The sequence below is a fragment of the Bos javanicus genome, chromosome 2 (assembly GCF_032452875.1).
Source record: "Bos javanicus breed banteng chromosome 2, ARS-OSU_banteng_1.0, whole genome shotgun sequence".
NCBI lineage: Eukaryota > Metazoa > Chordata > Mammalia > Artiodactyla > Bovidae > Bos > Bos javanicus.
The window spans coordinates 72,768,088-72,782,155 of NC_083869.1; the positions used below are offsets into that span (position 1 = coordinate 72,768,088).

General features: G+C 49.5%; 1 protein-coding gene across 3 annotated transcripts in view; it reads left to right on the forward strand.

The window, feature by feature from the left end:
- Nucleotides 1-14,068, forward strand: part of GLI2 (GLI family zinc finger 2) — a 262,634-nt gene that overhangs the window by 191,729 nt on the left and 56,837 nt on the right. For all 3 annotated transcript variants that reach the window (XM_061439998.1, XM_061440005.1, XM_061440013.1), the window contains one exon: nucleotides 8,598-8,703. In XM_061439998.1, coding sequence (XP_061295982.1) covers nucleotides 8,598-8,703 — 106 coding nt within the window. The remainder of the gene's footprint in view (nucleotides 1-8,597; nucleotides 8,704-14,068) is intronic.

The following is a 14,068-nucleotide window of genomic DNA, read 5'->3' on the forward strand; positions in this document are numbered from 1 at the left end:
GTGATTTGGAGCCCAAGAAAATAAACTGTCACTTTTCCCCCCTCTATTTGCCATGAAGTGATGGGACTGGATACCATGATTTTAGTTTTTTGAATGTTGAGTTTTAAGCCAGCTTTTTACCTCTCCTCTTTCACTCTCATCAAGAGGCTCTTTAGTTCCTCTTTACTTTCTGCCATTAGAGTGGGATCATCTGCATAACTAACGTTGTTGATATTTCTCCTAGCAATCTTGATTCCAGCTTGTGCTTCATCCAGCCTGGCATTTTGCATGATGTACTCTGCATTTAAGTTAAATAAACAGGGTGACAATATACAACCTTGTTGTACTCCTTTCCCAATTTTGAGCCGCTCACTTGTTCCATATAAGGTTCTATCTGTTGCTTCTTGACCCACATACAGGTTTCTTAGGAGACTGGTAAGGTGGTCTGGTATTCCCATCTCTTTAAGAATTTTCCACAGTTTGTTGTGATCCATACAGTCAAAGGCTTTCATGTAGTCAATGAGGCAGAAATAGATGTTTTTCTGGAATTCCTTCGCTTTTTCCACGATCCAACAAATGTTGGCAATTTGATCTCTGGTTCCTCTGCCTTTTCTAAATTCAGCTTATACATCTGGAGTTTCTCAGGAAGTACAGGTGAAGCCTAGCTTGAAGGGTTTTTTTTTTTTTTAACTTTAAACTTTTTATTTTGTATTGTGGTATAGCCAATTAACGATGCTGTGGTGCAAAAATTGTCTTAATGACCCTGATAACTACAGTGGTGTGGTCACTCACCTAGAGTCAGCCGTTATGGAGTGTGAACTCAAGGGGATCTTAGGAAACATCACTATGAACAAAGCTTGTGGAGGCGATGGAATTCTAGCTGAGCTATTTAAAATCTTAAAAGATGTCACTTGCTAGCAAATGACAAAACTGGGGTTCACACCCAGCTCTGTCTGGGGCCCACGTGCTTCCTGTTCCTCCCCCGAGCTCCTCAGACCACAGGAACAGGTTACCCCTTAGGACTCTGATTTGACTGATGCACAACTCAGGGGCGAGGCGGACATCAGCTGAGCTGTTAAGCTCACTATGCTTGACTTGAAGCCTCGTCATCTGCCATTTTTTTCTCCTGCACACTAGCCCCTTCCTTCTCCAAAGATACAGGTGTCACTTGCTGCCTGGGTCCTTCCATGATGGGGAAGTGACCTGATAAGTCATCTGTGAATTTTCACATTAGTGTGAATTTATGACTTTCCCATGATCTGTTTACTTTTAAGAAGAGTGAAACCATTGCACTGGATGTTTTTTAAGACGCAAGGAATTATAAAGGAAAGGAACATGATCTATTGGTCATGAATGGGGAATCCCAGGCAGAAATAGTGGGGGCCCCTTTCCTGGTCTCCAGAGCCATGCCTCCAATCTCAGCTTCTCAGAAACTACTGGATCCCAACAGTCCCCCTGACACGGCCCCAGCACTGGCCTTCTGCAAGTCACCCTAGAGCATGGTCAGCCTCCTGAGAGGGATGGGATCAAGCCCTGTCCTGGCCACTCTGAGATCATGTCCCTCCTGCCCAGTCCCACAGGCCGAGCTGAGATGCGTTCGTGCCTCATTGTAACTCAGCCCTGTGTCAGGCCAAGACCAAACCTCCTTCCAGAGGCTGCTGTCTGCACCCTCCCTCAGTCAGTGCCAGGGCTAGACAGCTCTTCTCGCAGAAGCCCCTTTCTTCCCTGGTCCCAGGCCTGGAGCCCATGTGATCTGAGCTCATTCCTTGCTGCAGTCTTGATGGGAATGACCACGTAACTGGACAGCATGCTGATCTCTAGGAATTAGACTGCCTAGAGGGCTGGGGTGTCCCCAGCACGCCTGGTCTCTCCTGGGAGATGGCTGCTTCCCCCTGGCTGGCCCCTCCTACTATGTCTCTGAGCCCAGTCCTCCGGGCAGCGCCTCCCCATTGTAGCAACACATGACTTCATCCAAGGAGAATTCCTCCAGCTGCTGACCTGGCTGCCTGGTCATGTTTCCATGACCCAGTTTTCCCGATTCTTTGTCTAAATCCTCTGCTGACACCCCACCCCCACTGTCCCATCCTCTTAGGCAGTAACCCACCAGAGTCATTAGTAACGGGCATTAACTAGAGCTGGGCTTCCAAGGGAAGGTCCCCTTGGCCCTTTCTGGGCTCTGCTAACTCACAAAGCCAGATCCTTATACCAAGGACACTGCTAACACAAACGTGCCCTCACCCCTGGGACCACCAGCCAAGGAGCATTTAGCATTTAAACCTTAGTGCAAAAAAATCCTGGGGTTAAAAAAAAAAAAAAAAAGCCATCATACCACCATCATCAGTTTCTCAAACTGTTGTTCTTTCTATGTAGGATCAAAAACACATGTGCTTTTTTTTTTTTCAGAGGGGGCAGGGCAATCCATAGAAATTTTCCATCTTAGAGTTTCTTCCTCAGAAACTTAAAAAGAGAGCCATTTCTTTGAAATGGCATATGGTGTGTGTATGTGTGTGTGTGTGTTCCTTGCTCATGCCAGAAGGACATGATTTAGTTTGAATTTTTTTTTAGCTTAAAAAAAGAACTCACAATGAAAACAATGTGTGGATGGGTCTCATTCAATATGTTTCTGGAAGGCTGCCTTGTTCTTTGTGCGTTCGTGAGTTCCTTGGATGCTGCTGACGGCCTCTGGATGGCGTGCTCTCTCATAGAAGGTCCAAAGTGGGGCTCCCTCCTCCTCTGCCTGACAGAGGGGCCCTGGGCACAGCATTCCCGTCTGAATGTTTCCATCAGGGGCATGGGGCCAGCAGTGATCCGTGCTGGTCTGTGAGGATCCTGAGTCCTCAGATGAGCCAGTGTCAAGCTTTATCCTCAGTTTATGTGCACAGCGAAGCTGATCCCAGAGGCAAATGTGTAGTTGGGCTCAGGTGCCAGGGCCCAGGGCTGAGGGCTGAGTGGATTCAGCAGGGCCACTAGGTCAGTGAGTTGTACACAGAGGACCATAAAGATGAAAGATGCAGGTGCAGAGCCTGCACCCAGCACCCACACCCCTCCCCCCACCCACATCCCCCCTGAAGACGCCCCTCCCCCACCTGTATCCCCCCCTGAAGCTGCCCGTATCCCTCCTGAAGCCTTGGTGAGTCACCAGCTGGGACGAGCATGGCTCTTCCCTGGGGATGTGCAGGTGACACTTCACACAGCAGGGTTGTTCCTGTAGGAAGGAGCTTGGAGTTCATCAATCCCCATTGTACAGAAAGATAACATGAGACTCAGACTGGGAACTTAATGCTCCCAGTGTCCCAGGGCTACCTAGTGGCAGAATCAGTCTGGGGTTCCTGGCCAATGCATGCCCAGCCCCATGTGGCCTGGCTGTATCACGTGGTCTTCTGAAAGATTTCATCAGAGCACATGACTCCCTGCTCAGTACCCTAGGAAACTAAATCTGCCAGAAAAGAACCCCCAAGTCTTTTCTAGGGCCCATCCAGGCTTATAGGACCTCTTCTGTCTCTCCCAGCTCTATCCCTCTGCTCCAGCCCAGGTGGCCAGGTGCTGAGACCACCAAGCTCTTCTCCCCACCCACCACCCACCCACCAGGCCTTTGCAATGGCCATGCCCCTTGCCAGGCCCACCCTCTTCCCTGAGAGCCCTGACTTCCTTCCTCATGTCATCCGAGGCCCCTGTGTTCCCCTGCCCAGCTGGGTTTCCTTCTTAGCCTCATCACCCCTGGCATTATATCATCAGTGTATTTCTGGTTTGCTCTCTGCTTGTCTCCTCTCCCAGGAAGCTCTACAGCTTTGTGGTAGCAGCAGTGTAGGTGGCTCGGTGATGCACACCTCCCGGACCTGGAGCCGGGCTTTGACAGAGCCAGCCCTTGATACAAGCTGGATGAATGAATGAATGGATGGCTGTTGCTATGGTGATGGCCGCCTGGAAGTAGCCCCCTGATATGAATGGCCTGGGTGGTTCTCTGAGGGTGGGCAGAGGGGCCTGGACCGCAGGTCCCAGGTTGGACTCCTTGCTCTCTGCTGGCTTATGGGAGGCCCGCTGTCCATCCTGGGAGTTGCTGGATTGGAAGTGAGTGCTCAGAGGCCCTATGGTTGATGGTCGGCTTTGTGCAGAGGTCTCCAGGAAAGTACATGGGGCTGAGTGGGTAGATTCAGTGAAACCAGCAGTCAAACTAGTTGGTCTCCTAGAGTGGAGACACACCACTCTGAGCCTTGATGTTTTTTCCTGAAAAATGGGGATAAGGACAGGGTTGATGGTTGAACTAAGCAAGACACTGTAAGCAAAGCTGCATGAGGCCGCTGATGTCACTAAGAATGAGCATCTGGGCCCATTCCCTCCTGACCCTGGTGGGGCCTGCTACGCTCAGCAGCTGGCCGACCCAACACCTTCCCCACCCTGACTAGAGGAACTTCTGAAATGCATTCCCAGGCTTGTCCTGAGGATCCCAAGGGGGTGAGGCCAGAGCCCCTGCTGCCTGCTACTTCTATGGGTGGCAGCTGCCCGGGGGGCAGCAGGGCTGGGGGAATTCGTGCCTGGTGGCCCTGACTTGAGAACGAGGAAGCTGCTTTCCTTGGTAACCTCCACAGCCTGCACACCAGGACCTGGCAGAAAGGAGGGAGCAACCCCAGCTGCAGCAGGACCTGTGGGTGGGTGTCTCTTGTGCCTCTGCTGGGAAGCCCCAGGCCCCTCCTCCGCCACCTTGTGCACGCGTGCATGCGCACACACAGAGCCTGGTCTTGTGCAGCTGGCACCTTGGTGCCACCTCCGTTTCATATTTGCCTGGTCAGCTACCATGAGCACTCCATTCCTGGAGTTTTCACAGCTCTATAGACCTGATGAAGTTGAATGAAACCTGAGAAGAGCACTGCTAGCTGGTGAGGTGGAGGGGAAGGTCTGGGCTCTCCTGGCATCAGGGGATCCCTTTCAACCTTGGCAGGCACAAGATCCGGGAGAAAGGAGCACCCCAAGGTGCTGGGAGGTTGGTCAGTGGAAAGAATAGGAATTCTGGGACAAATACAGCCTGGGCTCTCAGTCAAGACCCAGGAACTGATGTTTGCAAAGCACTGAGAGCAGGGCCTGGGACTGTGTGAGCGTTTGTTAAATATGACACATCAACAAGGTGGGGACAGACAGACCCCAGGATCACTCTTGGACCCAGAGACTGCCTCCGAGTGTTCGTTGGAACTGGGCAGAGGGAAAAGCCTATGCCCAGCTGTCCCGGGCCTTGGATTCCCCTCCTGGCTCTATCATCTTTCAGCTCCACAACTTTGAGCTGAAATCGGCCTTGGTCTCCATTTCCTTATCTATGAAATGGGCACAGTGACACCTACCCTGGCTGTCTCGGGGAGCCTTTTGAATATGCAAGGAAACAGTCAGAAATAGACAAAAACAAACCATGTTTATTTTATTAGCAAATACTGTTATCTGATCTGCCTGGCTGTGTTTTAAGAAAATTTTAAAAAACATCATAAAGGCCCTTTCCTGCAGGTTTGGAAAGGTGAACACTGCTTCTCTGCTGACTCCCCTGGGGTTCAGAGAACCCCACTTTGCCTCCTAGGCTGTAAGCAGACCAGCACCAGCCTTCTGCCCTTCCGCCCTCCCCAGGGTCTGCAGTAAGCAGAGGAAGACTTGTCGCACACCCTAGGGCCAGTAAATGGTGTAGTCGTGGTTTGATTGCCTTTTTATACCGTTCATTGAGTTCTCATGGCAAGAATACTGGAGTGCTTTGCATTCCCTCCTCCAGTAGACCATGTTTTGTCAGAACTCTCTGCTGTGACCATGTTTTGTCAGAACTCTCTGCTGCATGTGTCAGAACGCATGGCTCATAGCTTCACTGGGTTTCACAAGTCCCCTTGCCATGACAAGACTGTGGTCCATTAAGGGGAATATTCCTTGCAACCCTGAATATTCATTGGAAGGGCTGATGCTGAAGCTGAAGCTCCAATACTTTGGCCACCTGATACAAAGTGCCGACTCACTGGCAGAGATCCTAATGCTGGGAAAGATGGAAGGCGAAAGAAGGGACAGCAGAAGATGAGATGGTTAGGTAGCATCACCGACTCCGTGGACTTGAACTTGTGCAAACTTCGGGAGAGAGTGGAGGACAGAGAAACCTGGTGTGCCGCAGTCCATGGGCTCGCAAAGAGGCAGACACGGCTTGGCAGCTGAACAACAACAACATGGTTTGATTATGGCCGTGGAGCTCCGAACATTAGTGATAACTGTCATCATCAATAGTACAGACAGGGTGCTTTTATGTGCACTGGCATCTCTCAGCAGGAGCATTTTATCTTCATGGCAGCCATACAGGTGGTTACTGTTACTTGTCTTCGGATTGGACACAGAGAGATGCAGAGAGGTAACGGAGTTTGCCCAAAACCAGGAGTTGGTGAGCAGCAGCTGGTCTCCGGGTCTCTGACTCCCAGAGGCTGTCCGCTCCTCCTGTCACTGTTTTCAGAGTCACAGCTGCATGCCCAGCCTCACCTCCTCAGAGGACAGGGCATGATGGGAGAAGAGGTTGGTCGTTTCCGCAATCAGCAGCCCCAAAAGAGAGCGCCCAGCCACAGGGATGGGGCAGTGTGCTGGCATCATGTTCCCTTGGCGCCCAAGATTTGTGGAGTCTGGGTTTGGCAAATTGATTCAATCAGGGTGAGAAGATTTGCTTTCTTTATCCCCAGCCCCCGTGGAGGGTGTCAGGATTGTAGAATTAGGAAGATACAATTAAATACATGAAAGTTAAGGTTAAATGTCAGGAGAAAAGTTTACTCTTCTTAAGAATTCATAAGCGATGAACCCAAGTGTCCATCAGCAAATGAATGTGTAGTCCAGATGTGGTATATCTATGCAGTGAATATTAACCAGCCTTAAAAAAGGAAGTTCTCCCACTCAGCCCTAAGAAGAATGAAGTCATGCCGTTCGCAACAACATGGGTGGACCTAGAGACTGTTATACTAAGTGAAGTAAATTAGAGAATGACGAATACCAGATGATATCACTTGTATGTAGAATCTAAAAAAATTAATACAAACGAACCTATTTACAAAACAGAAATAGACTCATAGAAGTAGAGAACAGATTTGTGGTTGCTGAGGGGGAGGGAGGTAGGGGAAGGGTAGATTGGGAGTTTGACATGAGCAGGTGCAAACTAGTATATAGAGAATGGATAAACAAGGTCCTACTGTACAGGGAACTGCAGTCCATACCCTGTGATAAACCTTCATGGGAAAGAATATGACAAAGAATATATATATGTATAACTGAGTCACTTTGGTGTACAGCAGAAATGAACACAATTTCAAGTCAACTCTACTTTAGTAAAATATATTTTTTAAAAAAAGAAAATTTGGGCACAAGCCACAGTGGATGAACCTTGGGGACATTATGCTAAGTGAAGTCAGCCAATCACAAGACAAGAGACACGGTGATTCTGCTCATAGGAGGTCCCTAAAGGAGAATGGTGATTGCCTGGGGGAGGGGGAGCTGGTGTTGAATGTGGAGAAAGTTTCAGTCCGAGACGATGGAAAGAATTCTGGTGATGCATGGTGGAGGCACACTCAATTGTGCGCTTATAGATGGTTAACATGGTAAATTTTCTGTTACATGTATTTTACCACAATCAGAAAAGATTTCGTGGTGTTTGCAGTACTAGGATCCGCTTGGACAAAACCCACAGCATTATCTGTGTGTCTTTATCACCTCAAGTCTGACAGTCAGCTGACCTGTGCACATGGAAAACAGACCCACCTGACTTCTTTAAACTCTTGGGTAATTTAGACTCAACACTCATCCTCTTTGGCCCATGGCTGTCAGCCTGAGTGAGAGCTGACTGAGAAATCTTAGCCCTTTCCCAGTCTCACTACTTTTTAAAGAGCCTTGTTTTCTTAAGGCCTATAATTATGTTTGCCTCCAGGGTACCCAGGAATTTTCTTTTTTTAATAAGCAAAGAGCATCCTACAATTATCATGATGATTTGTGGAGGGCAGGCCAAGTGCAGACAGGAGGCTGATGCACTCTGGAAGCTGGGTCTCACGTGTTGGCATTGGCATCCCGGGGGCCGGAGCACTTGGGGTCTGTAATTAATATTAAGAGCTGGAGAATTAACAGACCCACAAAGGTGTCCACTGTGGCTGCCAACGGGACGGGGCGGGCGGCTCAGTGGGATTGGCCTGACGGAGGCTGGCCGCAGCCAGGAGCGGTCCTGCCTCCGCAGCCGGTTCTAGGTAAACACCTCCGCCTGGGTGACTGAGAGCCCGGATGCCCTGACCTGGGGCTGCCGGAGCCACATCCAGCCAAGGCCGGGATGCGCAGAAGCCTGTCGGCGCTGTCAGCCCTGATTTGTGGCCAAGTCTGTCATCTCCCTGAGTTCAAAGAGCGCTTAGCTGCTTGTCTTTGTCAAGAGCGCGGTTGGGGATCTTTTATGTGAAAGATGTAGGGTTCTCGGGCTGACTTTGATTATTTATTCATCCCCCTTCGTGGGTGTGTGATAGCTGGGCACCCCGGAGCCCCCCTGTCCTGACCGTTCTTGCTCTGAAATTCATCGAGCTTTAAAGCCCTTTGAAAATTGCTTTTTGAGGGAGGGGAAAAGTTTCTGAAGTCCTGTTTCTCTCTCCCCTCTGCAGTGCCGCCACATCTCCTGCCACCGTTCCACGCCCCCTTCCCGATTGACATGCGACACCAGGAGGGACGGTACCATTACGAGCCTCACTCTGTCCCCGGCGTGCACGGGTAAGTTCCACCCACCGCCCCGCCTCAGTCTCTCTGCTCCCCAGTGGACTTTGCCCACCTGTGTCACCTAGGCGAGCACTGACCCCGTGTGAAGGGGGCTGTCGTGTGAACCCCAGCTCTCCTCTGGTTTCCTGAGAGGGAAGTGCACCCACCTCCCACATCACAGCTTCCAGGGTTGCAGGGGGGCCCTTGTGTCCAACAGCACCCTGAGACTCTTCCCCATCTAGGCAGCGAGGACATTCTGCAGGCCAAAGTCCCCATATTAATACCGTGACTCTGGATAGATGTTGTTCCAACATAATCATTCAGAGCACCCCACCCTTTTCACGCCCTCAAGTATCCCAGTTCGACAGTGAATTATAGAGTCTCCCTACTGATAAGGACAAGTTCAAAGTTATACTTTGGGGCCTCTCCTGCTCCCTGCTTTGAGACCACCACCGCCCGCCGCCACCCCTCACCCCTTCCCAGTGAAGGAGCTCATCCCCTGTGTCTCTCTCTTTATTCTTGCTTCTGTCCCTCTTCACTCCCACCTTCGGGCTCAGAGCCCATAGCCGATGTCTCTCTTCTTGGTTTTAATGACTCCAAGACCTGAGCCCTTGCTACAATGTCCCTTTTGCTTCTAGAAAAGAGACTAAATCCTCTGCCCCACCTCCTGTATCTCTGCTCTGCCTCTTGACCAGACATCTCCCATTCCATGCCAAGCTGCCATTTATGGTTCCAGCCCCCATGTACCTGGGTCTCAACCCCTGCTGCCCAGCCGCCTGGAATGGCCCCTTCTGCAGACCCCTGAAGCCTTGGCTCAGGACCCACCTTCTCTGGGAAGCCCACCCCGAGTGGGGGCCCTCCCCCGGATTCCCACCACCCTGTAACACTGGAATGAGCTGTTTTTACACTGCCTCCAGCGGACTCTGGGCTTTGCTCTGATTCCCGCCTTGACGATGGCTGACGTGTGTAATAAGTTCACAATCAATGTTTGCTGAGCAGAGAACCCCCTCCACACTTTCCACCTGCTGAAGACAGACCCTGCCACCTCTCCCAGCTCCCGCTGGAATAAAGTCAGTCAAAACTTGCTGACCCCTCTCTGTATTCAAAATTCTATGCCCGAGCAGGGGGCAGGTAACTTCTACCCTCACTGCTCACCCCAGACAGAGCAAATCTGGGACTTCTGTTTGCTTTTTAAAGATATTTTGTATTCTGGAATAATCTCAGACATTTAAAAATAAGTTGCAAAAATATACAAAGATTTCCTGTATATCCTCACCCTATTCCTCAGACAGTCATATCTTACATAACCAAAGACTGGTTCAGTGTTATTAACTAACTCATAAATCTTGTCTAAATTTCATCAGTTGCCTGTGGATATCCTTTTTTCCTCTGTTCAGGATTCAGCCCTTACATTTAGTTGTCATAACTCCTTAGTCATCTTTACCCCAGGACATGGCTCAGTCTCTTTTGCCTTTCATGACCTTGGCACATTTTTTTCTCTTTTTCCATTATGGCTTATCAATTGAATATAGTTCCCTGTGTAATACAGTAGGACCTTGTTGTCTATCCATCTGTATGTAATAGTTTGCATCTGCTAATCCCAGACTTCCAGTCCTTCCCTTCTCCATCCTCCCTCTCTGTTCTCTATAACTGAGCCTGTGTCTGTGTCATAGAAATGTAATATTTTAGATCCTTCATATAAGCAATATCATGCTATTTGTCTTTCTCTGTCTGACTTACTTCACTTAGTATGATAATCTCTAGGTTCATCCATGTTGCTGCAGATGGTATTATTTCATTCTTTTTTATGACTGAGTTATATACCATGGTGTATATGTAACACATCTTTATCCATTCATTTGCCATTTAGGTTACTTCCATGTCTTGGCTATTGTGAACAGCACTGCTATGAACATAGGACTGCTTGTATCTTTTTATATTTGAATTTTGTCTAGGTATTTACCCAGGACATACATACCCTGGATTGCTAGATCATGTGTCAACTCTGTTTTCAGTTTGTTGAGGAACCTCCACTACTCTTCTTCATAGTGGCTGTACCAGTTTACACATGACCTTGACACTTGAAGAGGAAAGGCCACTTAATGTATAGAATGTGCTCAATTTGTGTTTGCCTGATGTTGCCTCCTGATAAATTCAGATGGTGCATTGCAGGGATACTGCCATGGAAATGCTGCTCTCCAATCCTCGAACATCATGTCCAGGGCCCATGATGGCCATACTTCTCATCCCTGGAAATCCTGACTTTGATTATTTGCTTACAGTGAGGTGTGCTCACTTTAAAGCTGGTCCCTTTGTAATTGCAAGTCTCTTGTGGAACAGTACTTGGATAATACGTAAATTCCTATTTCTCACAATATTTTCAGCCACTCACTTAAACATCCATTGATGATTCTTGCCAAAAACAGTAACTACTATTATTTGCCAAGTGGTGATTTTCTATTTCTGTGATTCTTTCCACATTTATCGATTAGAATTCTACTGTAAGGAAGACCTGTCTGTTCTCCCCCATTTCTCTATTTATTTGATCACTTTTGTATCAAATCAATGTGTGGATATTTGTGTTCTTCCAAGAGTTCTACTCCATTGCTGTCACTATTCATTTTGTTGTTCAAATTGTTCCAGGTTTGCCCATTGGGAGTCCCTTCAGGTTGTCCCCTTTGATGTGTTTGGATCTTTGCGTTTTACCTCGGTGCCCGCAGCTGGTGCTTGCTTGACTAGGACCTGCCCTGGGCAGGCTTGTATCCCCCTGGTGGATGGTGGGGCCATTTCAGCCCTCTGCCCACAGCTCAGGCAGCTTCTGGAAGGTGTGTCCTATTAGAGCTGGTGGATCACTGCAGAGTGGCTCAGCTGGTGGCAGCTAAGAATCCTCTGAGTATCAGGGGAGCTGAATCCCTTTTCAGAAGGGGGTTGAAATGGCTGTTTTTCTGTTCTTGGAAACTGTCGAGCTGATTCCATGACACAGATCCTGGGCTTGGCAGGCCTACAATGAAGTGCTCCCGGCAAGGAGCCCCATGCTGGTCATAGACCAGGGCAAGGCTGAGAGCTCCCTGGGGGAGCATGCAGGCAGGCATACATGTGTCACTGTGCCGGGGAACATCCAGGCACCCATGGCCCCACATACCTAGGGACAGTGATAGAGATAGAAGAATACCTCACTATTAACAATTGCCGTTTCTCAAAGTAACCAACCTTTGGACAAGCTCTGCCTATAAACGATTCATGTGTTCATCTTACTTAATCCTCTTAACCCTATAAGGTGTGTGTCTTGTGTCGGCCCCATTTTACAGATGAAGGAACTGAGGCAGCAGAGAGTGGTTAAATAATTCATCATTAGAGCCCCGCCCCCCAACTTAGGGAGTGAAAGAGTTAGGAACCTAATTATGGCCCTCGGCCCAGACACCGGCTTCTCCCTTGGGAGCATGTGTATGACCACAGGTCCCCTGTGTGTGTCCACACAATTCCTTCTTGGAAGCTCATATAACCCTTTAGCAGGACACTGCCCCCCGAATTCAGTGGTTCCCCAAACCTCTGGACCAGCAGCATAAGCCTGCTAGGAATGCAGGGTCTCAGGCTTGGGCCCAGACCTGCTGAGTCAGAGGCTCTAGGATGGGCCCACCATTTGTGTTTAAAAACACATTACAGGTTTGAGATGCTCTGTCTGCAGGCAGGAACTTGTCACTGAATCAGGGGGCCCTTCGAACTGTTAGTCCCTGGCTTAATGGAGAGCTGTGGTTGAGAGGTAGTCCCTGAGCCTTCTCCAGACTTTGTCATCCCCTAGGTCAGGGCTGGACACAGGTCATGTCCCCCTTCTGGGCCTGCTTCTCTCCTGGCCAGTAAGGAGAAGTAAGTCTTCTGGGCCTAAAATCAAGGTGTTAGCAGGGCTGGTTTCCTTCTGGAACCTTCCAGCTCCAGGAGAGCATCCATTTCCTTGAGTTTTCTAGCTTCTGGAGGCTGCCTCCATGCCCATGATCCCTGCCTCTCGCCACATTGCCTTTATGTCCCCTGCTTCTTTTCTCACATTGCCTTCTTTCTCATCTGCAGTAGTTTTTTTCCTCTGCCACTCTTAGAAGGATGCCAGTGATGCTTTTAGTGTGAAATCCAGGATCATCTTCCGGTCTCAGGAACCTTAACTCAAATACATCTGCAAAGCCCCTTTTCCCACAGAAGGTGACATTCATGGGTTCCAAGGATTAGGACACAGACATCTCTGGGTGTCACCATTCAGCTCGTTTGTGCTCATAAAGTTTCAGTGGTGAAGCCTGGCATCACCCAGTAGAAAACAGTAAAGGGTGTCAATCATTTGTGCAGGGCCTACTAGGGCCAAGCTCTGTACTGGAGCCTGGTTGGGCTGTATTAGTTGAGCTTCCTGATTGCCTGTGAAATGAGGTTATAATCTGCATCCTGTGGATGCAGACACTGAGGTTCAGAGAGGTGCACTGATTTTCACATGTCATCCGTGCAAGGTGGACCTGTTTGCTTCCCCTCAAGGGTTGAGGAGCCCACCTGCCCCTCAAAGCCCACCTCCTGCTAGGGTGGGCTCTGAGTGGCTACACACTATCCTGGTTCCTTCCCCCCAGGCCACAGGAGGAATACAGCCACTGGGCCCTGGGAAGCCCACCCCTTCATCCCCCGAGTGGGTGCCCCAGGTGGGAAACAGGATAAAGCCTAGAAGAAAAAATGGGCCCCCTGGCTGTGACTTTTCTGTGATCAATGTGGTCTGATCCTGGTGGAGCACGCCATCCACCAAGCCCGTGCTGTAGCCACTCCTCCTCATCGTTGCCAAGTGCATCTAATTACACAAACATTGTGCAGCAAATGAGTTGCAGTGTCATCTCCCGTCCCACCTTCAGAGCCTCTGCAGCTGCTGGCACCCAAGGCCACTGCCCATTGGCTGTCTTGGCCGCGGTGGGCATGGCTCCAGGGGGAGCGCCCCACCACTGGCCCCTCACCCTGCTACCTGGGCTTGAACCCAGGACTGAATGCACCAGCTTTGGGAGGTAACCATCTAATCAATCTGAACAGATAAACCCCAGTTTTCTCATCTATAAAAGTGCATGATAATAGTAACTATCCCATTGACTGAGTTATTTGAAAAATTAAATAGGGTAATACAAATAGCGTATTTGGAACTGTGTGGAAACTTGCCGTGGACACATTGTGATTGCTGTTGTTATTTCTGTTGGCCTATTAGAGAGGGGTTCATTGTGGCAGAGGTAAGCCATGGCGTGACCTTGGAAGGGGATGCTGTCTGGGGGCTGTACCATGGGGAGGTGGGAAATGGGGCTGAAGAGGAACTGCTGGGGATGGAGGGAGGAGGGGTCTTCTCCCACCACTCCCTACCCTCCCCAGTTGAGGAATT